The sequence below is a fragment of the Bactrocera dorsalis genome, chromosome 1, assembly GCF_023373825.1.
Source record: "Bactrocera dorsalis isolate Fly_Bdor chromosome 1, ASM2337382v1, whole genome shotgun sequence".
In the NCBI taxonomy this organism is placed as follows: Eukaryota; Metazoa; Arthropoda; class Insecta; order Diptera; family Tephritidae; genus Bactrocera; species Bactrocera dorsalis.
In genome coordinates, this window is record NC_064303.1 from 72423595 (window position 1) to 72449559 (window position 25965).

At 37.1% G+C, this 25965-nt stretch overlaps 1 protein-coding gene across 1 annotated transcript in view; it reads left to right on the forward strand.

Annotated features, from left to right (window-relative positions):
• LOC105224958 (protein Wnt-4) overlaps positions 1-25965 on the forward strand; it is a 214670-nt gene that overhangs the window by 155556 nt on the left and 33149 nt on the right. Inside the window, exon 3 of the mRNA XM_049462597.1 lies at positions 22424-22922. Coding sequence (XP_049318554.1) covers positions 22424-22922 — 499 coding nt within the window. The remainder of the gene's footprint in view (positions 1-22423; positions 22923-25965) is intronic.

The window sequence follows — 25965 nt, forward strand, 5'->3', positions numbered from 1 at the left end:
TTCACATTCAAAACTCATGCCAATGTTTGATATTGTAGTTTGGTGAAATCGACTTTTCCGACTGTTGTGCGTTTCGCAGTTCATTTGGAGAATGGCAGAGAATACAGTACAGCCAGCGGAAACACTACCAACAACAAAATTTACATTGACGAGTTTTTCCTCAACTTGCGTCAGTGATTCGTTTGTGAGAACATTGCTCTATTTGGAAATGTTTTGATATTATGCACGGAATGCATCGCCGAAGAAATAGGTACGCAGAAAGCAAGGCCAACCAATAGATTGGCATCCAGGTGTGTTCTCAACTAATTCCTTAGGACGAATTTACATAATCCACCCGAAAAACTGCGATTGCTAATACCTTCGGTTGCTATTAATAAATGTACGTCGTTCAGTTTTATTTCAGTCATTGCGCACACTTTTCGCGATGGTCATTTCGACATATCAGCCTTCAAATCCGCGTCAATTATGGAACACTAACAAAACTATATTGCCGAAGACATTTTACATCGTATTCGTTAAGAATTGGAAATAGGCAAATTTCGGTTCCAGTGGTTTGATATCAATTCCACCTCCCTTTTGTCAATTCACTTCAACGAAATATGAACTCATCACGAATGTTTATGCCAATTTGGCCAAATTATCGTAACTACGATTGCATAGGTGCGCGCCAATTATACGTAGCGTTTTCCCGAGTTTGAAAACCATCTTCTCTGTATATTTACGCACCGGAATAGAAACCAAAAAATGTTGCTTATCAAACTGCGTTACATTGAAAAAAATTTAGAAAAATCGAAAATAAATGATTTTTAGCACAACGTAAATTCAACTTTTTTTTCATTTCAAAACACATAATTACACGAAGTACAACGCATGCGTTGTGACGGCATCACGCGTGAATTTTTTTTCGAGTTTTCTAATACTCTGTACAAGGTTCTTATGGAAAAAAATATTAAGAAAATCTCTCAGAAAGATTGAAAAATATATGTACATTTCATCTTATATATAAAAATGAATCGCGAAATGTGTTGGTAAGCGCATAACTCAAAAACGCCTCGACAAATTTTGCCAATTCTTTTTTTAAAATGTTCGTTGAGGCTCAAGGATGGCAAGAAAACCCCAAATAATTGCCGGAAAACCCCTAAAAACAGCCCTTTTCTTTTTCCCATACAAACGAATGATTGTTTGTTTATTAGTAACGCTAAGGGAACGACTGAACCAATCTTGATGAAATTTTCAGAGAATGTTCTGTGTGGATCGGGGAAGGTTTAGAAATAAAAAAAAACCTGTATGCTTTTCTTGAGGAAAAGTCGGAAAATTGGATTATTCCAAAAAGTTAATTTTTTCCATACAAATTTTTTTTTTGTTTTTCAGTTATTTGAATCGTTCAAATTTGTCGTTTGCTTCAAAAATTTTTTGAAATTATTCAGTGCAAATGTTATGTGTGTTGCACACAAAGTGATCAATTACAGATTTAAATTTGTAATATCGGTCGGTGTTCTTTTTGGCATCCACATAAGTACATTAGCAGCGCAAGGCACTTGACCGAGTACTCCCAAGATGCGATGACATACGTGCGGTATTATGGATCGCGGTCAATCAGCAAGCGATCGTCACGATGTCACATCAATACTTTTCAAGCAACAACTTCGATGGACTTTATCTAGAAGCAACGTATATAAGTATGTTGCGATTAGATACTAGATGTCTCGTACTCTGTTGAGTGGCAAAAGAGAGGTTTGCCCCACGCACACATTCCTTTTTGGATGGTGGTTACACCAGATCAAATTGATGAAATCATTTCTGCGGAAATTCCTGATGCAGAGAAAGATCCAGTATTATACGAAGTGATGAAAACCATTATGATTCATGGGCCTTGCGGATACCACAATCCCACTTCGATTTGTATGTCTGACAATAAATTCACCAAACACTATCCACGTGCTTTTCTTTCGGAAAAACAAACAAGAAATGATGGCTGTACTGTACTGTTCTTTATCGGCGTTGCTCACTACACGACAATGGCAGAACATTCAGCTTTCAATTTAGAAGTGTGAATATCGAAGTTGACAACACACAGATCGTAATATATTCATTTGAATTCATATTCAAAGCGCATATCAATGTTGAGTATTGCAGTTTGGTGTAATCAATAAAATACGTTTGTAAGTACATCACCAAAGGAAGCAACATGGCGGTTATTGGTCTTAAACGATACGGTTGATACGTGAACTGCACTAAAGCACTTTGTAGCGCTTTCCGACTGTTGTGCGTCTCGCAGTTAATTTGGAGAATGGTCAAAGAGTATATTTCAACCCAGGGAATATAGTACAGCCAATGGAAACACCGCCAGCAACAAAATTAATATTTACGCTCAACTTTCGTCAGTAATCCGTTTGCGAGAACATTCGGAAATACCTCGATATTATGCATGGAATGCATTGTTGAAGAAATAATTACGCAGAAAGCAAGGCCAACCAGTAAATGGACATCCAGGTGTGTTATCAATTAATGCATTAAGATGAATTTACACAATCCACCCGAAAAACGACGATTGTTTCTACCTTCGGTTGCTATTGATAATTGTACGCGGTTCAACTTCATTTGAGACATTGCGTACTGTGAATGATACGGCGTGTACAACTTTTTGAGAAGCAAGCCAGCAATTACAATTGCTGGAAAATGATAATCACTGGAATGAAAATGACGTTCGCACACTTTTCACGATAATCATTTCGACATATCAGCCTCCAAATCCGCATCTATTACGGGATACGAACAAAAATGACATTGCCGAAGACATTTTACATCTGAAAATTGAATGTGGATAAATTCCGGTTGATACTTCCATTAATCAATTTCATCTGCCGTTTATCGAAAGATGAACTCATCACGAATTGTTTAGACTTAAACTGGAAGATTCAAAGTCAAATTCCGGGAGAATTGCGCTCATACAAATCGATCGATCGTCTTGACAATGAAGACGACGCCGTGAATTATCCAGTGGAGTATCTAAATTCTTTGGAGGGGCTTTGTATGCCACCGCATCATTTGCGTCTCCAAGTTGGATCTGTCGTTATTATGCTTCGCAATCTACAACCGCCGAAACTGTGTAATGGAACCCGACTGTTTGTGACGCAGCTATCGAATACAAGGGGGCAGAATGCTTGATTCTACGAATTTGTTTGAGTTCTCACGATTTGCCATTTCAGTTCAAACGGATTCCGTTTCCAGTAAAAATAGCATTTGAGATGACAATCATCAGGACACAAGGATAGTCGCTAGAAGTGTATGACATATATTTTAAGCTGTTATGTTTTTCACACGGCCGAATATACATAGCGTGCTTACGAGTTGGAAAACTATCTTCTCTGTACATTTACGCACCGCAACAGAAATCAAAAAATGTTGTTTATCAAGCTGCGTTACATTGAAAATAAAAAAAATGATAAATTTAATTTTCATTTCATTTCAAAACGCCTATGTAATTTCACGCAGGAAAACGGCTGCGGGGTCAGCTAGTATCATATAAAATTTTACAATTTTATTAAAATATTTGGTTAGTTTTGTTATGGCATAATCCACCGATAGTCAAAATAAACTGTCGATAGTCCTATCGACTGTTGTGGATATCTACTATTTCAGAATGTTCACTAGTATTGCACGCACTACTATTGTTTTTGATTGATTATTAGTTTTATTATTTTTCATTGTTGCCTTCATCAAACAGTTTTAACAGTGCATCGTTTGCAGGTGGGCGGACTGAAATGGACAGGAACGGTTATGTCCTCCTGCACGATGCCTCTGCCCTAGCTTTTTGAAATTTGTCTTTCATTTTAGTAGTTCCGGTATAAAAGTACAAGCCGGCGCTTGCTTGGAGCAATGCAGTCTACTCGTCCTGCGCCCAATGTACACTTCAATTTATATCATACCAAATGAACTCGTAGGCGAACAATTATGTATTTTAGCAAATATGTAAGTTATCTTAATAAAATTAGTTAAGTAAGTAATTGTTTTCAGGTGAAGTTCAAAAATCGGATATTTTGAATAGAATTAGATTTTAATTATAATCGTCTGCGGACGGTGCTGAAAGGTTAATAAATACCAAAGTAATTAAAGTATACTTTTTTGTTATATCAGTTTACGCTTTAAGTTCCGAGCTTTTTTTACCTCAAAATTACATAACATCACACAGCTACTGGCAGGGTACAGTAGTTTATTAATACGCTTTTATTAGCTTCACTTGTATGTATGTATGTAACCTTTTTAAGTGGTACTGAAACCTAGAATATTTGAGCGTCACTGTAGGAAGGCGATAGTAAGTTTAAGCAGCTCACCAAAAAGATGCGCTTAAAAGTATGCAACACTAGTTGCAACTAGTAAAACTAGTTTTGGTGACATTTAAATAGCATACTGAGTTGGGCGTCGACCGTTCATAAGATGCAAGGTTCTACAGTAGAGCATGCAGTAATTTATCTCGGGTCTCGACTGTTTGCTGCTGGACAAGCTTATGTAGCACTCAGTCGTTGTAGATCTTTGGACGGTATTCGAATTGAAGAACTAGACTGTTCAAAGTTGACAGGTAAAACCCCATGTATCAGTGAAGCTTTAGAAGAAATGATTCGGTTAAGAAGTAATAATTCGTAAAGTCGTCAATAGAACTTGGTCGCAAATAATGTAACAATTAGTCAATGAAAGGTTACGAGTAGATATTAAATGCTGCCTAATTATCGATTTACTTAACCAATAATAAAGGTGGGCCATCTAACGTTTTAAATTAGAATTATCTATATTTCGACATTAGAAACGTCAAATACCATTCGGAAAGTGACAGATATTCAGTAAAAGTCCAAAATTTACGAATGTGTCGCTATCCACTAGAAGAAAACTGGGAAATATTGAAAAAAAAACGAGGATGGTCAATTTTACCGAAAAATCATCTTTTCGGACGAGGCTCATTTCCACCTCGATGGTTACGTTAACAAGCAACATTGTCGCATTTGGGGCACAGGACGGCGCTGCGTGTCATACTGCAAACGCTACACTCAATCTTTTACGCCCTATCTTCGAAAATCGCATAATCAGCAAAAGAGGTGATGTGAATTGGTCTCCCAGAAGCTGCGATTTAACTCCGTTGGACTATTTTCTGTAGGGAGCTGTTAAAGATAAATGTTCCGCCAACCATCCAAAAACAATTCAAGATCTAAAGTACGAGATTCAAGCTGCTGTAGCTGCCATAAGGCCTGAAACCATCGAGAAAGTACTCCAAAATTGGGTGGATCGGATAAGCTACTGTTGACTTAGCCGTGGTGGTCATTTGTCCGAAATTGTTTTCCACAAATAAATTTCATAAAACAACCTTTTAAATAAATGTTATCAAGCCGTTTTTGTTTTATTGACTTTTTAAATTTAAAATTTTATATGGCCCACCCTATACATGTCATAGCTCATATTTTAACAAATTTGGCGTTTCTCACATCAAACTAAAAAATTAAAAAGAAATATAGTTTAAAAAAAAAACTAAAAAACACGCTTTTAAAGCATATCAAACTAAAAAGTGAAAAATAATTCTTTGTATAAACTAACAATAATAATTTTTTTTTTTTTATTGCATATCTTTATTTACAATCTGTCGTAAAACAATAAGTAAATGTAATTGACTATTATAATTCACATTGATGCATTAAGTGCAATTTGGCCTTAAAGTAAGGGTGATCATTAAATGTATCGTATGATTATTTTTGTATTAACTACTTAATTAGTTCTTACGATCTAAATGATTATCGTATGATTATTTTTGTATTAACTACTTAATTAGTTCTTACGATCTAAAGGGCAGGTCTAGAGGATGCAGTCTTTGAAGTCGTCGTGTGTCTTCACTGTTGTCTAATAGGTTTATGGCGTGTGTGTTGGGATGGGAATTTAGTCTTGTGATGTATTTAGAGCTGTATCTTTTTATTTCGTCAATCACCGTAGATGTGTTCAGATCCTTGTGGAGATGAATATTTTTGATATACCACGGAGCCTTAGCAATCAGTCTAAGAGTTTTTGACTGGTATCTTTGAATAATATTTATATTGGATTTACTTGCAGTACCCCAAATTTGAATGCCATAAGACCACACAGGTTTTAACACAGCTTTGTAGAGAAGCATGTTATTTTTCAGACTAAGTTTAGACTTGGGGCCAAGCAACCAATATATTTTTCTTGTTTTAATTTTGAGCTGTGTTCTCTTGGCTCTAATATGTTCGCGCCAAGTAAGTCTTTTATCTAAATGTAATCCGAGGTATCTTACACTATTGGATTTAGGAATTATGACTCCATTAAGATTTACGCTGGGGCACTCTTCTTTTCTCAATATGAAGGTGATTTGAGCAGATTTCGAGGCGTTTGCCGAGATGTTCCAGTTTCTAAGCCAGGATGGCAATTGATCTAACTGTGCTTGTGCGGTTTCAGCAGCTTCACTAGCCGAGTAGGAGGATGAAAGTATAGCAGTGTCGTCTACGTAGGTGGCAACTATTAATTTATCGTCTTCTAGTATTGGCATGTCTGCGGTAAAAACTGTATAGAGCGTTGGTCCCAGAACACTACCTTGGGGGACTCCTGCTTGTCCGAGATTTCGTCTTGAATTTTAACGTAGAAATGCCTGAAACTCAGATAGGATCTGAGGAAGAGATATAGCGGGGTAGGTAGTATCATTTTAATTTTGTACAGTAGGCCTGAGTGCCAGACTCTGTCAAATGCCTGATGAATGTCTAGGAAAATCGCACAACAATACTTCTTCTCTTCCAGGCTACAAAGTATAGATTTCACAATACGATGGCATTGTTCTTGTGTAACGTGCATTTGTCTGAAACCAAATTGATGATCTGGGATGATTGATTGCCTTTCCAGCTCTGGCAGTAATCTTCGAAGAAATATTCTTTCGAGTATTTTCGAGAATATTGTCAGTAGGCTTATTGGTCTATATGAAGATAACTCATTTTCCGGCTTGTTTGGCTTTGGTATCATAGTTATTTCAGCACATTTCCACTGCGTAGGGAAATGACTTAGCCTGAAGCTACAGTTAAAAAGCAACACTAAAAATAACAGGCATTTCTTGGGAAGATTTTTGATTGTCCATGCGTCGATATTGTCGTGACCTGGAGACTTTGAATTTTTTAACCGCGAAATTTCCGACTGAACTTCTGAGAGTCTTACGCTTGTTAGAGGTTTATCCATTGGGCATGGACTGTCGATGTATTCTTCAACGTCCCGGCGTTGGCTGGTACTGTTGAAGTTAAATGGCTCAAATGATGCTTTAAGATGGTTGGTAAAAGCATGAGCTTTGCTTGTGTTTGATCTACACCAAGAATTGTTGGCATCTTTTACCGGAACCTGTCTTACGGTGGGCCGTTTTAGGTATTTGGTGGCCTTCCATATACTATAGTCCCCGTCCTTGTTTGGATCAACATTTTTGAGGTATTCTCCTATCGATTCTTCTTTAAGTTCAGCCAACTTAGTTTTAAGCTCCTTGATTGCTTTGTTAAGGGCTGTTTTGTCATTTGGATTCCTGCTGTTGTGCCAAATCCTTCGAAGTCGCCTCTTGTGTTTAACCAATTCAGAGACTTCATCAGAATATGGTTGCCTATTTCTTTGTGTTCGACAAGATTTTTTACAACTGTTGACGCTAAAAAGGCGGCTTCGTGTATTTTGTTGGCAAATATTTCCACAGCATCATCTAAATCTCTTGTTGAGTTAATCTCCATGTTGAGATTAATATTGGTTTCAAGTCGGGCTTGAAAAAGTTTTATGTTAGATCTCTTATTTAATATACGCTGCTTCTGAGCAGTGACTAAAGCAGGCGAATTAAAGTTAATAATGAGAGCGGAATGATCTAAGCTAAGATCGTCATCATTGAATATTTCGAGGAGATTAGAATCAATTCCTAAGTGAACAGCAAAATCGATTAAATCAGGTATCTTGTTTGGATCAGTGGGCCAGTAAGTGGGCCTGCCGGTAGAAAGAACGTTAAGATTTTTTTCTGTTATACATTTGTATAGTTCGCGACCTTTCGGATTAGTAAGACGAGATCCCCACCATGGATGTTTGGCATTGAAATCACCACCAACCAGAAATCGACTGCCCAGTTTGTTGAAAAACGTAATAAATGACTTTTTATCTATTTTGAAACGCGGAGGTAGATAAAGTGCGGTTATGGCGATTCCTCCAGTAACGCTTGTGATTTCAATAGAGGCTGCTTGAACTGAAGGCAACGAGATTGGTTCTAGTATCTTATATTTTAAAGCGGACTTAACAATAATAGCAGATCCACCATGTGCTTTACCATCAGGATGGTTGCAAGTAATAAGGTCGTAACAATAATAATGAAAGAAAAATTCCTGGATTATTGTGAGAAAAGCGTGGCATGCTCGATATATGAAAAATATGTTACATAGCACCCCACGCTTTTCTCACAATAATGCAGGAATTTTTCTTTCATTATTATTGTTAGTTTATACAAAGAATTATTTTTCACCTTTTATTTTGATATGCTTTAAAAGCGTGTTTTTTAGTTTTTTTAAACAATATTTATTTTACATATACAAGTATGTATATGAATTAAATAGTTGTAACTGAACAAGAACAAGTTGAATCATAATTTGAGTTGAGTGCATAATAGCTGACAAAAACATATTTCTGAAGCATTACACAGAACAATGTAGTATTTAAAAGGAACGATCAAGTGTGTATTTTCTTACGTGTAGTATCTGGGTTTTAACCGTCGTTTTTGCAATTACATTCGATGTACAAGTATGTTGAATTAAACACTACCATATGATTAGATATAGGGTGTGAGGAGCGCACTCTCCTGCTCTACTCCTGCACTGTTTTTCACTATAACAAGAATCAGAGAGTATATTAGGTAGTCGAAAGGTTTTTTTGTATTTCTAATCAAACTTCAACTTTTTTTATATTTATACTAATAAATTAATAAACAAATATGTACCATTTTGGTCGACCACTTCTTGCCATTTTTCCGCTAGAGACATTATTCCACCAGTGTAAAACTTTCATCAGTGTAAATGAAAATTTCAAAATTTCCAGAACGGAATCGAGCGAATAATTCTTAAGCTACATGAACTGATACAGCATCCTCTCCATAAACTTCACAAATTTCATGAGTGGCTTAGTGACACTTTCCCCTTTTTATACAAAAATTTCAAAATGTAGGGAATATTATTAAACTTCCCCGAATTTAATTTTTCTTTGGTTAAATTAAGTTTAAAATCTCACTTTTCCAAAAATATATGCTGTGACACAATGTGATTCGTAGCACTGGAGATATACGACTGCAACGACATCTATTGACAAATTACGAAAAGACTTTTTGGACTACCCAATATAGGTTTAACGAAAACGATGCAGATGCAGCGACTGTGAAGGTGTTTTTACGTAATACGTATCTACGAAGTCAATAAAAAATGTAGGTTGCCAATTTAACAATACCATTATATTGTTATCACGATAAATGATATCCTTGACAACAAGGACCGAGCGAAAAAATTTTTCTCAATAAGCTTATGTGCTCTTCTAAAGAAATTGAAAATATTAGTATGTCGTCTAAACATACGAAACCTTTTTTAATTATACAATATATTCTCTCAATATGTCATTCATAAATATTTGGAATGTAGCTGTAGCTACCTACTTATAATCAACTACTAGCCTGAATTTTTGAATTCCTGAATTATTTATCTTCAATGGTATTATTAAGTAAGATTGGTGAGCTATATCTACTGTGATTTTTTTTAATGATTTCTTGCTCTTCTAATTCACATACTTGTCTTCTTACTTCCTCTTCATGTTTGGGAGCTAATCTACATATTCTTGAATTTATTTGTTGATCCGTTACTGTTTTTATTTCCTGCACCACTGTTTTTGTACTTGTGAGCATGACCCTTTTTAAAAAATAAGTTTATTAAATTTTTCCACAATTTTTCAATTTTCCTTTTCTCATTTGATTTTAAATAATCAAGGTTGATGTTCTTTCTTCTTCCTCTTTTCTGGCGTGAAAACTGCTTACGCGGTTATAGCCGAGTTAACAACAGCGTGACAGTCGTTTCATTTTCTCGCAAAATGGCGCCAATTGGAGATTCCACTTGAAGCCAGGTATTTCTCCAGCTGTCCTTCCAACGGAGTGGAGGTTTTCCTCTTCCTCTACTTCACCCGGTGAGTACTGCGTCGAATACTTTCAAGCGTTTACATCCATTCGGACGACATGACCTAGCCAGCGGAGCCGCTGTCTTTTAATTCGCTGAACTATGTCAATGTCATCATATTTCTCATACAGCTCATCGTTCCATCGGATGCAATATTAGCCGAGGTCAACGCGCAAAGGACCATAAATCTTTCGCAGAAGTTTTCTCTCGAAAACTCGCAACGTCGACACATCAGTTGTTGTTATCGTCCAAGCCTCTGCACCATATAGCAGGACGGGAATAATGAGTGACTTATAGTGTTCTGTTTTTATTCGTCGAGAGAAGACTTTACTTCTCAATTGCCTACTTAGTCCGAAGTAGCACCTGTTGGCAAGGTAATCCGTTGGCGTTGGATTTCCAGGCTGACATTGTTGGTGGTGTTTACGCTTATCCTCCTTATCCATTATGGAGAAAGCAGAACTAACGGCGCGGGTGTTGAGGCCAATGATATCAATATCATCAGCTTACGCCAGCTGTAGCAGCTGCACGCTCTTATAGAAGATAGTACCTTCTCCGTTAAATGCAGCTTTAAAATCGACGAAGAGGAGGTGTGTGTCGATTCTCCTTTCACGGGTCTCTTCCAAAATTTGTCGAGTAGTAAATATCTGGTCAGTTGTTGATTTTCCAGGTCTGAAGTCACCCTGATAAGGTCCAATAAGTTTGTTGACGGTGGGCTTTATCTTTCGCATAATACGCTCGATAGAACCTTGTACGCGATGTTAAGGAGACTCACCCCACGGTAGTTGGCGCATGTTGACGTTTTCCACTAAGTGAGTGTAATTTCTATAAACTATACCTATAATATAAGTTAATGCGACAACAACTATGATTGTATTCTTTCAGGCTTTCGTCGAATATTGAATTCATTCTCAACCAGCTGAAGGTAACTATTTCTTTCACTTGTATCCTAGCATGTTGCAAGAGTACAAAATTCTTGTTTACACCCGAACTTAGTGGCAAGTCAGGGATTGACACTACCAAGACTCAGCTAAATTTGTAATATTTTCACGTCTCCCAGTTTACCATAAACACTTTAAGCTTTTTCTGTGCTAATATGTCGTACATACGATGTCTTCGATCCGCCTCCCGTTAAAATAAAATGTGAATCAGTCCGCCTCCCCCCCACTCCAGATTCTGGTATGAGGTTCACGAATTAAAGAATTCCCACCCCACTGTACGCTGTGATGATTTAGCGAAACCAGGAGACCAGGTTTTGCGCCTCTAGAGTTGAACATAAGGTCAACAAGTTTCGATGAAAATATTTGTTTCTAAACGTATTTCTGAATTATCAAGTTTTTCTTAAATCACCTCTTTGGGCCCTACTTCCGCCTATTTGTTTTTGTTTGCATATGCGCCTCGGTATCAATCCCAACCTCTCACAACAGTGCTAACTGTTATTTCGACCTTTACGAAAACCTATGGTTTCTCTTACAGCTATACGTAAAGAGTTTAAAATGTCGTCCCACAGATCCCTTATGCCGAGTTGGTTATGAGTACTCACAGTTAGTCGAGTAGAAAATCGTTTCGCTGTCGGTTGTGATAGTAGCTTCCCTGTATTATATATTATATATATATAGTATATTTTTTATTAATTAATCGGTGTTACCTTATTTACATATTCTTCAGAGGAACCAAAAAAAAACGAAAACTGATAAAACTCCATAGACAGCAAAGACATGTTCCAAAGTATACAGGACAAAAACAAAACAGAACAAATGGAAAAATAAATTTATTTTATTCAAAATAGTCTCCTTCTGCATGTCGAACGAGTGTTTTAGCTTGTTGGCCGGTATGGCCGCCAGAATGCTGGTGCAAGCCTTTTGAATGGCCTCTACGCAAATGCATTTTTCCGAAAAGGAAGAAGTCGCACTGTGCAATATCAGGTGAATACGGGGAGTGGTTAATGGTTAAATGTAATTTTTGGTCAAATAATCGGTCACAAGCGTTGATCCATGAGACGACGCATTATCGTGCAACAAACGCAACCTCCATCTTCGCGATATTCGAACACGTCGAATACGACGTACCAAATGCTTCAAAACTCCAAGGTCGAACACGCATTAACGTTTTGGCCAGGTGGAGCAAATTCTTTAGGACAATACCCTTGGAATCACAAAAACAAATCAGCATTGTTTTCACTTTTGACGTCTCCAAGCGCGATTGTTTGGGTTTCGGCTCGTCCGGTGCCTTCCGTTCAGCACTCTGGCAATTTATTTCGGGATCATATTAGAAACACCACGTTTCGTCATCAGTCACAATATTGTGAAGGAAGCTTTTGTCCTTTTTGACCTCTTTAATGATGTCCTTCGAATATTGGATTCTGAACAATTTTTGGTTTTCAGGCAATTTGTGCGGAACAAACCGCGCACACACCTTTCGTAAGCCCATATGTTCGGTCAAACTGCGATAAATCGATGTTTTGGAGATGTTCAATTTCATTTCCATGAGTTTCAATAATAATTTCGACTAGGCAATCGCCCCCAACAGGGCCGCTGTACTCAAAAAGTCCTGTTTACTTTGGAAAACACTTGTATTCCTGTGACAAACATAAATTAACAATACCGTGAAAAAAGTCAAACACCAACTTTGTTTCATAAGCAAAATTTCAAAATTTTTGTCAACAATAAATGCATGTGCATAGTTAGTTAGCATTGCTAATAACGTTAGACCAGAATATCAGCATAATTTTTCGAAGACATCGATTAAGAAAGGATTGTAAAATATTCGCTGCAATATTCCACGTCTCCCAGCCATATAACACAACGGATTTCACACTTGAATGAAATATTTTTAGCTTCGTACGTATTGATATATGTGCAGACTTTATCCAACATTACAGAGGCGCGACCTTTGAATATACGATTTCGTATATCTGCTGCTGAACCGCCATTTTTAGTTATAATGCTATCTCATTAGCAAAGCTCGTAGACTTCTTCGAGACATGTTCCAGCGATCTGTAGGTTTGGCGTTTCGGTTGTGTTGATGCACATGAGTTTTGTCTTCGCTACATTAATTTTAAGTCCAGTTTGTGCGGCGAGATCACTAACAGCTTCCAGTTTCAAGGAGATGTGCGATGAGACTAGGCTACAGCTTAAGCCCCAAGATATTCCCCTGTTAGTCGCACCCGCTTTACGCATCACTACATTGAATAAAAGGGGAGATAGCACGCACCCCTTCCTGACACCAGTCCTGACTTGGATGCCGCTACTTAAAATATTTTCACACCTTCACAGCTAAATGTTTAGAAATACATTTACTGCTACTGTTGTCTTACTAGGTCGGGTTCTTGGGTTTCAACCTGATTTCTCGCCCAGCAGTTTCGATGAGTCTGGAGGCTTTCTCATTAACGTGCTGTCTAAGCCTCAGTTCGTGAGACTTTGCTAATTTGGAGATTTCATTTACCACTGAATTCACGCCTAGATCACGATGCAGGTCAGCAGATCTAATGTACCAAGGAGCATTAACCAAAGTTCTTAGTACCTTACTTTGAAAGCGCTGAATGCTGGCAATACAGTTTTGACTTGAGCAACCCCATAGTTGGGCTCCGTAGGCCCACACTGGCTTTTAGGACTTGATTATATATTAATAGTTTGTTTTGTATTGATAGTTTGGATTTCCTGCCAACTAGGTGGTAAAGTTTGCCAAATCTCATATCAAGCTCGCTCCTTTTTTTTTTGACATGCTCTTTCCAGCGTAGCTTAGCATCTAAGGTGATACCTAGGTATTTAGCACTGTTGTGATGTGGTATAGGAATGTTAGTTATATAAATTGGACAATATGCCGGCTTTTTCAAGGTAAAGTTGGCATGAATTGATTTGGTGTCGTTTAATTTGATACGTCACTTAGATGCCCACTTAGTAATTGCGTTGACTGCTGTCTGCAGTCGTCGACTGAAGTTCACTCTCCAGCTGCTAACAAAACTGTGTCACTGGTCAAAAGCAAATTCGGTGTACCTGGTCAATTTGGTATATATGATGTAACGTCGTGTACTGGCTTACCCGGCTTAGGTATCATTATGACTTCAGATACTTTCCAAAGCGATGCAAGTATCTTAGGCATAAAGCACTGTTTATAATGTTTACAAGTTTTTTATACAATTCTTTGGTGAATTGCATAACATTTCTCCAGTTATTAAATCGTAACCAGTTGCCTTTTTGAGTATTGTGTTCCCGATAAGATTTTAAATTTCTTTAGTAGTAACAGGAGAAATAAATGCTGATGTGTGGATCCAACCAATTATTTTCACAGTTTATCTCATACCCATCGTTAGGCGTAAATGTGTTTCTCAGATGATTTGCAAATACGGCAGCTTTCCATGTAGTTTCGTTTAGTTTTAATGGTGCTACATGTCTTATTTGTTCATTTATATTTCTTGCAGCTTTCCAGAGTGAATAGTCGGTGGATTTATCGGTTGTGAGTTTAGCCAGATAAGTTTTGAAGGAACATTTTTTAAATTCTTTAATTTGTGCTCTTAGTTTCGCTGTATATTTATTTAGCTTAGTTTTGATAGCAGAGGAACTAGTTTTCTGCCATCTCCGTCGAAGCTTGTTCTTTTTATGGATACTTTCTAAGATGTGTTTTGGGTATTTGGTACCACTTAGATTCACGCGGGTTTTGGTGTACTCTTGCACCCAGCGTTATGCATTATTTTTGTGAAATCTTCGACCTCACAGTCCAACTCAATACCAGTCGATATGTGCTTAAGTTTTGGGTCAACTTTATTCACAATACTTTTAAATTTATATCAATTAGTGTGTTTATTACATAATGTTGGCTTGGCGGCCGAAATAACTGGCTTTTTATACAGAGTTAGTAGCACTGGGGAATGGTCAGAGCTTAGGTCTGAGCAATCTTTAGTCCAGAAGGTCTGGCAATTTCTGTCTATCTGTAGGCCAATAGGTGGGTTTTCCTGTAAAAACAAAATTGCATCCAACTGCTCGTATAGCTTTGAGAAGTTCTCGACCTTTGGTTGTAGTGAAACGAGATCCCCAATGAGTGTGTTTTGCGTTAAAGTCGCCACCAATGATATACTATTTAATAAATTCATATACGTTTCAATTTTTATATTATGTCTAGGTGGACTATACAGAGCAATAAGATACAATGGGTGATTGTGCAATTTAACCGAAATTGTTGTAGATTGAATTTCTTCCGTCTTAATCGGATCTTCCTCGCAGTGTTCAATATCTCTCTTGATAATTATAACGCTCCCTCCTCATGCTGAGTTTGCCGGGTGTGGTGTGTGATTTAAATCATAATTTTTAAATTTAAAAAAAGATTGGTTCGTAAAATGCGATTCAGATAATAGACATACAGTCTCTGTCAAGTAAGAGCGTGGTCGACTTTACCGACAGTTAATGAAAGATTTCTAAGATTCTCTAATTCCTTCGCGAGCCGATAGAGGGAAGCTTTGTCCTAGATGAATTGTCAACAAAGGTTCAGTTGTCGTTGATCTTTTGAAAGAAAATCACCTTAAACGCCATGAGTGTTAAGTACGCGTCGCGCTATGAAGCTGTGTTCCTTCGCATCCACCCGAAAGAACCCAAAATGTCACAATCAGCAATCAAAATGTCGATGATTTACCAGAACGTGGTTCGATAAGAAAAGTGAACAAAAAAGGTGAAAAAATAATAGTGAATCTGTTTTGCAGAATCCTGCTTTATAACTGCGGCAAAGACAAGCAAAATTTATGGCAAAAGGTTTAGATATATCCTACGAAACTATCCGAACCCTTCTTCATACTCATGAACTGAGAAGGCGCAATACAATGAAGAAGCCTCTGTTGACTGAAAAACTTGTGACAAAGCGACCCGGTTGGGCGCATGAGAATATTGATAGAGATTTTGAAGATGTCATTTTTACTGATGAATGTTCTATATGGGCACGTTCTGTTCTCACGTCAGCCTGGTCAACTTCCACCAATAGACTTGTTCAGCGGACCGTAAAACATGGAATAAAGGTGCATCTTTGGGGCTGCGTTTTAAAGCAGGGGTTCGGCAACCTAAATACCGATAAAATGAAAAAACTCTACAAAAAGGCTTTACTGCTATCTGCCAAACGATGGTTCATCAGGAAAAATGAAGATTGGATTCTGCAGGAGGACAACGATCCTAAACACCACAGCAAGTTCTGTACTCAGTGGAAAACTCAATCTGGCAATCACGACCACACTCTTACTTGACAGACTGTATATCAATATTTCTGTCGTGAAGTATAACTTCTAATTCATTTTTACGTTTGGAAAGACCATTAGTGTTCCATAGCATTATTCTCAAAGAGTTACTGTTCATCAATAAATTGTAGATGGTACTTAAGAGCGTTGAGCCTCTGATTAAACGACTTAAATAGTTTCTCTTGCTCATTTAGTTTATCCAAAATTTGGGATAACGGACTACTTTTTTGAATTGTATTTGTATGGCCTTGTTTAGTCATTTGCGCAAATGAAACATTAGAAACGGAAGGAAGGGATTTTACTTCTCCTGTGTTCACAACGGGTTTGTTTGTCGAAGCATTGGCATTCTCCTCAACTGAATTACCATTATTTTTATCTAGTGGTATAAGTTTTTGCAGTTCTTTTGCGACGACAAAACCACAGTAGCTTGCAGGATGAGAATCGCCGCAGTTACAACATTAAGCAGGGTCTTTTTCAGCTTTTCGGCATTCAATAGTAGGATGTTTGCCTCCACATTTCACACACCTCGATGGCTTACCACAGAGGTTTTTTATATGTCCAAAAGCTTGACAGTTTTTTCACTGTGGAATTAATTTACATGCTTAAATAGGCTCAACTTTGACAACGGTACTAAGAATGAGTTTGATCTGGTGAATTTCCTTAATGTCTTAGGTGGCATCAAATACTACTAAAACAAGTAAGGAAGGGCTAAGTTCGGGTGTCACCGAACATTTTATACTCTCGCATGATAAATTGATAATCCGGATTTCATTATCCTTCATTTACATATTTTTTTATTTTGTTGTAAAATTAATTAGAATTAAATTCTGTGAGCTTTACCGATATTTTCGGTGAAAAATTAGGTTGGGTTAGGTTAGGCTCTGTCTTCGTGTTCGATATCAGGTACCTTGAAAAGTTATAGTCCGATCACGACAATTTTTCCACAAGGGATACCTCAGTTCAAATACCGTATTTGTGTAAAGTTTTATTCCACTATCATCATTGGTTCCTAATGTATACATTATACAGAGAAGGCATCAGATGGAATTCAAAATGGCGTTATATTGGAAGACGGCGTGGTTGTGAACCGATTTCACCCATATTTCGTACATGTCATCAAGGTGTTAAAAAATATTATATACCGAATTTCATTGAAATCGGTCGAGTAGTTCTTGATATATGGTTTTTGGTCCATAAGTGGGCGACGCCACGCCCATTTTCAATTCAACAAAAAAAAAGTCTGGGTGCAGCTTCCTACTGCCATTTCTTCCGTAAAATTTAGTGTTGCTAACGTTTTTTGTTAGTCGGTTAACGCAATTTTAGTGATTTTCAACATAACCTTTGTATGGGAGGTGGGCGTGGTTATTATCCGATTTTTTCCATGTATAAACTGTATATGGAAATGCCTGAAGGAAGCGACACTATAGAGTTTGGTTGACATAGCTATAGTAGTTTCCGAGATATGTACAAAAAACTTAGTAGGGGCGGGGCCACGCCCACTTTTCCAAAAAAATTACGTCCAAATATGCCCCTCCCTAATGCGATCCTTTGTGCCAAATTTTACTTTAATATCTTTATTTATGGCTTAGTTATGACACTTTATAGGTTTTCGGTTGTGCCTCCCACGGCGCCTACCTACGAATTACCACAGATTAGTTTATTTGTAAATTGTCGCGGAGCACACTTGGATGTTGACCGCACTCAATGATAGTAGATAGTAGCCCCTGATACAAGTTTATTTGGAATAATTAATCGACAATGTTGGACACATATTCACCAACACAAGGTTAAATTAAAGATATTGTAAAGGGTTTTGAATTATTGGGGCTTCCTCAATATAAAGGGGATGTAACATTGTAGTGAAAACAAAAAAAATGTGAAGCCTCGGAAACAACAAACGGCAAACAGTGCCATATTTTTTCTGCTCCTTTGTCATTTCTCTTCAGTAAAGTTTGCCATTTCATCGTGGAAAGATATACGATTCAACAACGAATCGAAATTACTAAAATTTATTACCGAAGATCGGAGTCAAAACTTGTTTTTGCGTACTCCATAAGTCACGATTGCATCCCGAACAAATAACAGTTTGATTCGGTTTATCGGCGGATTTATTTGGCCACACATCTTCCGTGATTATCAAGACCGGCACGTTATTGTGAATGGGAATCGCTACCGCTTAATGCTAACCGAATATTTTTTGACCGAATTGGATGATATTTATTTGGGCAATATGTGGTTCCAACAGAACGGCATAACATGTCACACACCGAATGTCACAATCGATTAATTAAAATCAAGTTTGGTGGACGTGTTGTCTCACGAAATAACGCCGTTAGATGTGCTGCTACGTCAATTCTATGGTCTATGCCAAGCCAGCGACGATTGATGAACCTCAAACGTGAAATTGCAGCAGTATCGGCCGATTTTTTCGTGAAAACCATCGAAAATTGGGTTCGCCGTCAGTGCGCCCGTAGTGGCCATGCAATAAAAATCGAATTCCATACATAATGGCATCGAATGTACTTTCACAGAAATAAACAATCTTACATATATGTAATTTATAGCCCAAACCTATTTTGATTTATTTAAAATAACAGTTTTAGCGCTCATATTGAAAACCTCGTTACATCGAACGTCTAAATATAAAATATTTATTTATTATTAAAATAGAAAGTAAAATGTTGTTTTCTTAAAGTAATTTTATAACTTTTTCCTCATTTTCTAGCGATGTTCCTGGTGCTTTGTTAACTTTTCTTGCTCAGTTCACTTAGCACCTCCATTTCATCTGATTCAAACTCCATAAATATTGCTCAAAAGTGGACAAATTTCACAATTCTTGTAACAAAATGAGTAAATTAGAATTGCCGTTAATTAAGTCCATTACTTCAGTCAAATTATTTGATTTGAAACCGTCCAACACCTTATGAACGTCGTTGTAGAGCTCCCACTTTGTCGGAAAACCGCCACTAACACCAATTTTCCATTTTTTTTTTTTGCTTTCAAATATTACATTTTCAAAAATTGCACGTGTGCGCATATCAACGGTGGTCAAACATATTTTGTGGTGACTTTCTAGCTACGCGCACATATTGCTGAAGACATGACTATTTTTACATGTTACTCGCAGTTCTTTTATGTTTTTGCTCCTTTCGGCAGTGCCCAAATAAATACACGTTGTTTTCTTATTATTTACCTTTTTCACATCTATTTTAACAACATATTTTAAAAAACTTTTGTATAAACGCTTTCACAGGTTTCTCACCTATTTTTAGCTGTGCTAAGTGAAATACCACAATAATATTGGGTAGCTTCAGTTCTTTGCGTAAAACTCCTTTTTGCATTGGTGGCCTTGTTCGTGCTTCAAAAAATAACCATGTTCGATCCAACACGCGGACTTACAGTCTGTCAAGTAAAAGCGTGGTCGACTTTACCAACAGTTAATGAAAGATTTCTAAGATTCTCTAATTCCTTCGCGAGCCGATAGAGGGAAGCTTTGTCCTTGATGAATTGTCAACATAGGTTCAGTTGTCGTTGACCTTTTGAAAGAGAATCACGTTAAACGACATGGGTGCTAAGTACGCGTCGCTCTACGAAGCTGTGTTTGCATCTACCCGAAAGGTCTCAAAATGTCACAATCAGCAATCAAAATGTCGATGATTTACCAGAAGGTGGTTCGATAGGAAAAGTGAACAAAAAAGATGACAAAATAATAGTGAATCTGTTTTGCAGAATCCTGCTTTATAACTGCGGCAAAGACAAGCAAAATTTATGGCAAAAGGTTTAGATATATCCTACGAAACTATACGAACCATTCTTCATACTCATGATCTGAAATGGCGCAAACAATGAAGAAGCCTCTGTTGGCTGAAAAACTTGTGACAAATGTTACTCGCTTGGACGCATGATAATATTGATAGAGATTTTGAAAATGTCATTTTTACTGATGAATGTTCTATATGGGCACGTTCTGTTCTCACGTCAGCCTGGTCAACTTCCACCAATAGACTTGTTCAGCGGACCGTAAAACATGGAATAAAGGTGCATCTTTGGGGCTGCGTTTTAAAGCAGGGGTTCGGCAACCTAAATACCGATAAAATGAAAAAACTCTACAAAAAGGCTTTACTGCTATCTGCCAAACGATGGTTCATCAGGAAAAATGAAGATTGGATTCTGCAGGAGGACAACGATCCTAAACACCACAGCAAGTTCTGTACTCAGTGGAAAACTCAATCTGGCATCGTTACATTGGATTGGCCGTCGCAGTCGCCCAATGTAAACTCTATTGAAAATGTGAAACAGATGCTTCGTGGAAGACGCACATACACTTTGAAGCAGTTGTCTTACAAAATTCGTCGGATCTGGAGATCCTTGCCACTAGAATACGCCGTCAAATTAGTAGAAAGCATGCCTCGAAGATGCCAGGCAATTTTCGACGCCGGTGGTGACTGGACATATTATTGACCAAATTGCATCATTGTTTGTAATGTGTACAATGTATACATAAATATGAAGGTTTCATAAAATAATTTTATCAAGGGAAAAGAAATTCTGAAAGATTTCGCTTTAATCATCACACGATTATAATTTTGTGTTGCCGAAATAATCATTACTACTTATATATTCTTGCAACCAGTTGCTACAGAGTATTATGTTTTGTTCACCTAAGGGTTGTACATATCACCTAAAACTAATAGAGATAGATATAGGGTTATATATACATATATAAATGATCAGGGTGACGAGAAAATCTGAAATCTGGGTGACTGTCTGTCTGTTCGTCCGTCCGTGCAAGCTGTAACTTTAGTAAAAATTGAGATATCTTGATGAAATTTGGTGCGCAGGTTCCTTAGTACAAAACAAAGTTCGAGTTCGTAGGTAAGCGCAATCGGACCACTGCCACGCCCCTAAAGCGCCATTAACCGAAAACCTATAAAGTGCCATAACTAAGCATCTAATTAAGATATACGAGTAAAACTCATATTTGGCACAGGGGATTGCAGTAGGAAGAGGAACTTCTGGGCAAAATTTTTTAGAAAAGTGGGAGTGGCCCCTCTAATAAGTTGAATGTGCATATCTCCGAAACCGCTTAAGGTACAACAACCAAATTTGCTCAGTGTGAATACTACAAAAACTCCTACTTATGGTGTGAAACTGGACGCAATCGGATGAAAACCCCGTTCACTCCTCATATAACGGTACTGTTTAAAAAGTACTAAAAGCGTCATAAATCAATAACTGTAACTGTATATGTGCTTGTGTATATTTTCTTTATTTGGAGAATTTCTTCTATCCTTACTATCCTAATTCTTAGCCTTCCCAAAAACCTAAAATAATTGTACCTGAGAAGTTGCTAGATTTGAAATTTTTATATGACAAGGAATGGTAGCAATAGGTACATCCTCTGATTAATAAACGATGTACGTACGTAATTCAAGTCGTATTATTCAGTCATCTAATATCATGTTCCCACCAAAAGTTTAAGGTGCTTAAATTACATTCAGTGATCTATCCTGACTACTGTTGAACATTTATAAACCAGTTGTTTTTGACTAACAGATCGATACTGTAGTGTTTTTTCTTGCCACAACTCTAATATATGGGCTTCGACAGTCCCACGCCATATTACCCTCCTTTTTTCATACCATACTGCCATTTTCACTTGGTCACTTGACTTTATTTGTTTCCTTAATTTTTTTAGCTTTAACAGTTTGTAGTGTCTAATAAAATCAGAGACGCACTGGGAGATTTCGGGTAGATTATATTCAAGTCACCTCAATGGCGAAATCTTGATAAATCCATAAATTATTGAGATTATCCCAATAGCTTAAATCTCGGCCGGAACATGGCAATATATAATGACTATTTTACGCTATATATAAATCTTACACAAAAATGATGTTAATATTTTACTTAAATTATATATATGTATGTACTAGTATAAAGGAAACACTATAAGTTTAGATTAAACTGTAACTGTAACGTTAACATGTTAATTATATTTTTATGTTTTCAGAGAGCGTTTTATATCTGAGCATACTATAATGGCGGTATTTACTTCACAAGGACAAGTCGGTGGTCCCTGTCTTTATATGCCTGCTACGAGGCGACAAAATCACCAATGTCGTAAAGAGTTTGGTCTTCCAAATTCAATATTCGAAGCACGACGATTAGCAACATCACACTGTGAAAGTCAATTCAGATATGATCGATGGAATTGTTCAATTGAAACCCGAGGCAAGCGTAACATTTTTAAGAAATTATACAAAGAAACAGCTTTTGTACATGCACTTACTGCAGCAGCTTTAACGCACACTATTGCACGATCGTGTGCAGAAGGTCGAATGACTAAGTGTATCTGTGGCCCGCGGAAACAAAATAAAATTGGTCAAGACTTTCAATGGGGCGGATGCAACGATAATTTGAAACACGGCAAAAGAGTGACTCGGAGTTTTCTTAATTTGAGGGATAGTGACGATGACGAAGTTTCTGAGATATTGAGACATGACTCAGAGGCAAGTACAAAATCAGATATTTATTTTCGGGCTTAAAATGCGCGAATGTTTATTAAAAACTTCTTTTATAAAAGTTAACAAAATGAAAGTATTTATTGTGAATACTAGTTTATAGGGGACTACGCATATCAGCCCTGAACTAAACTCAGTAGATTATATCCCATTTAGTCCAAATAATATTTAGGCGAGATAGTGCGAGATGAAATCACGACACCAGTGTTGCAAACGTGCCAAAGTATAATATACTGCGTGAATTTCTGGCAACACTTGCAACAGTATCACATTCTGCTGCCACTTTTTGCACGCAATTTACAAAAATAATCGACTCAACATTTTTTTCTGCTCATCTGCAGAGTATCCGCAAATATGCAATAGAGCCGCTACACTGCGGTAATTGTTACGTAGCTCCACTCTTTGCACACCTTTGTATAATGACAACAGTATTTCATCGAGTTACTGGTTAACGTGTTAAAAAAAATCTCTTGCTTTCAATGCGCGATTCAAAAAAGTTGTTTTCAGATAGTTTAAATAAATTATCAAAGCTATAATATGATTTAATCATGAGCTTAGCAAAAGGCAATATGAAGAGTCAGAAAAAACAAACGCTTAAATTTATATTAGCTTATAAAAAATACATCAAATACTACAAAAAAAGTAATAAATCAAACAAAAAACTAACGAACTCCATCAATAATGTTATTTGGTGACAGAAAATAAAAATAATTCTATTAAGTTTCTAATCTATAATATAACAAGTAAGGAAGGGCTAAGTTCGGGTGTTACCGAACATTTTATACTCTCGCAAGATAAAGTGATAATCGAGATTTCATTATCCGTCATTTACATATTTTTTTATTTTGCTGTAAAATTAATTAGAATTAAATTCTGAGAGATTTACCTATATTTTCGGTGAAAAATTAGGTTAGGTTAGGTTAGGCACTGAGTTCTTCGTGCTCGATATAAGGGACCTTGAAAAGTTATATATATGTGTAAAGTTTTATTCCGCTGTCATCACTTGTTCCTAATGTGTATATTATAAAGAGAAGGCATCAGATGGGATTCAAAATAGCGTTATATTGGAAGAAGGCGTGGTTGTGAACCGATTTCATCCATATTTCGTACATGTCATCAGGGTGTTAAGAAAATATTACATACCGAATTTCATTGAAATCGGTCCAGTAGTTCCTGAGATATGGTTTTTGGTCCATAAGTGGGCGACGCCACGCCCATTTTCAATTTTTAAAAAAAGTCTGGGTTTAGCTTCCTTCTGCCATTTCTTCCGTAAAATTTTGTGTTTCTGACGTTTTTTGTTAGTCGGTTAACGCACTTTTAGTGATTTTCAACATAACCTTTGTATGGGAGGTGGGCGTGGTTATTATCCGATTTCTTCCATTTTTGAACTGTATATGGAAATGTCTGAAGGAAACGATTCTGTAGAGTTTCGTTGACATAGCTATAGTAGTTTCCGAGATATGTACAAAAAACTTAGTAGGGAGCGGGGCCACGCCCACTTTTCCAAAAAAATTACGACCAAATATGCCCCTCCCTAATGCGATCCTTTGTGCCAAATTTCACTTTAATATCTTTATTTATGGCTTAGTTATGACACTTTATAGGTTTTCGGTTTCCGCCATTTTGTGGGCGTGGCAGTAAGCCGATTTTGCCCATCTTCGAACTTAACCTTCTTATGGAGCCAAGAAATACATGTACCAAGTTTCATCATGATAGCTCAATTTTTACTCAAGTTACAGCTTGCACGGACGGACGGACGGACAGACAGACATCCGGATTTCAACTCTACTCGTCACCCTGATCACTTTGGTATATATAACCCTATATCTAACTCTTTTAGTTTTAGGACTTACAAACAACCGTTATGTGAACAAAACTATAATACTCTCTTTAGCAACTTTGTTGCGAGAGTATAAAAATAAATCGCAAAATGTGTTGCTAAACGTATAACTCAACAACGCCTGGACCAATTTGGCCAAATCTTCTTTTTAAATGTTCCTTGAAGATCAAAGATGGTTTTTACGGCGAGTAATTGCCATGAAACCCCTAAAAATAACCCTTTATTTTTCCCATACAAACTTATATAAAAATAAGTTGGATATTTGCCTGTTCGTTATAGCTGATTAAAGCATTGTATGAAATGAAGAATGGACTGAACCACTTTGAAGGTAATCCAATGAAGATGGTTTGTAAAAAAAAATCAGAAAATGTTAATTTTTAACCGCCTTATGATCTCTACGGAATTATGGACGGGCGGATTTATTCACTTGCAATGCAAAAGGGCCATAGATTACGGAATTATTGAATCGCGATCAATCAGCAAGATCGTCCCGATGCCACAACATGACTTTTCAAACAACAGTTACGATGTTTGATGGACTTTATCTTGAAGCAACGTATCGTAAATATGGTGTTGTTAGATGCTGGATGTGATCTGTTGAGGGGCAAAAATGAGGTTTGCCGCACGCACACATTCATCTGTGGATGGTAGATGGTGGTGTAGTTACACCAGATCAAATTGATGAAATCATTTCAGCGGAAATTCCTGATGCAGAGAAAGATCCAGTAGTATACGAAGCGATGAAAACCAATATGGTTCATAGACCTTGCGGACACCACAATCGCACTTCGGTTTGTACGTCTGACAATAAATGCACAAAACACTACCCAAGTGTTTTTCTTCCGGAAACGCAAACTGAAAATGATGGATATCCATTGTATCGGCGTCGCTCACGAGACGACAATGGCAATTACAATTGCTGAAACATGATAATCACTGGAATCAAACAATGGACGACGCGATAGCCACTTCGCATGTCACTGAAGTTCGCACACTTTTCGTAATGATCATTTAAAAATATCAGACTTCAAATTTTCATCAATTATGGTATACGAACATAAATGATTTGCCGAAGATATTTTACATAGTATTGAATAAGAAGTGGAAGTGGGTAATTCCGATTGTTTTGACAACGAAGACGAAGCCGTGAATTATCCAGTGGAATTTCTAAATTCTTTGGAAAGGCTTGGT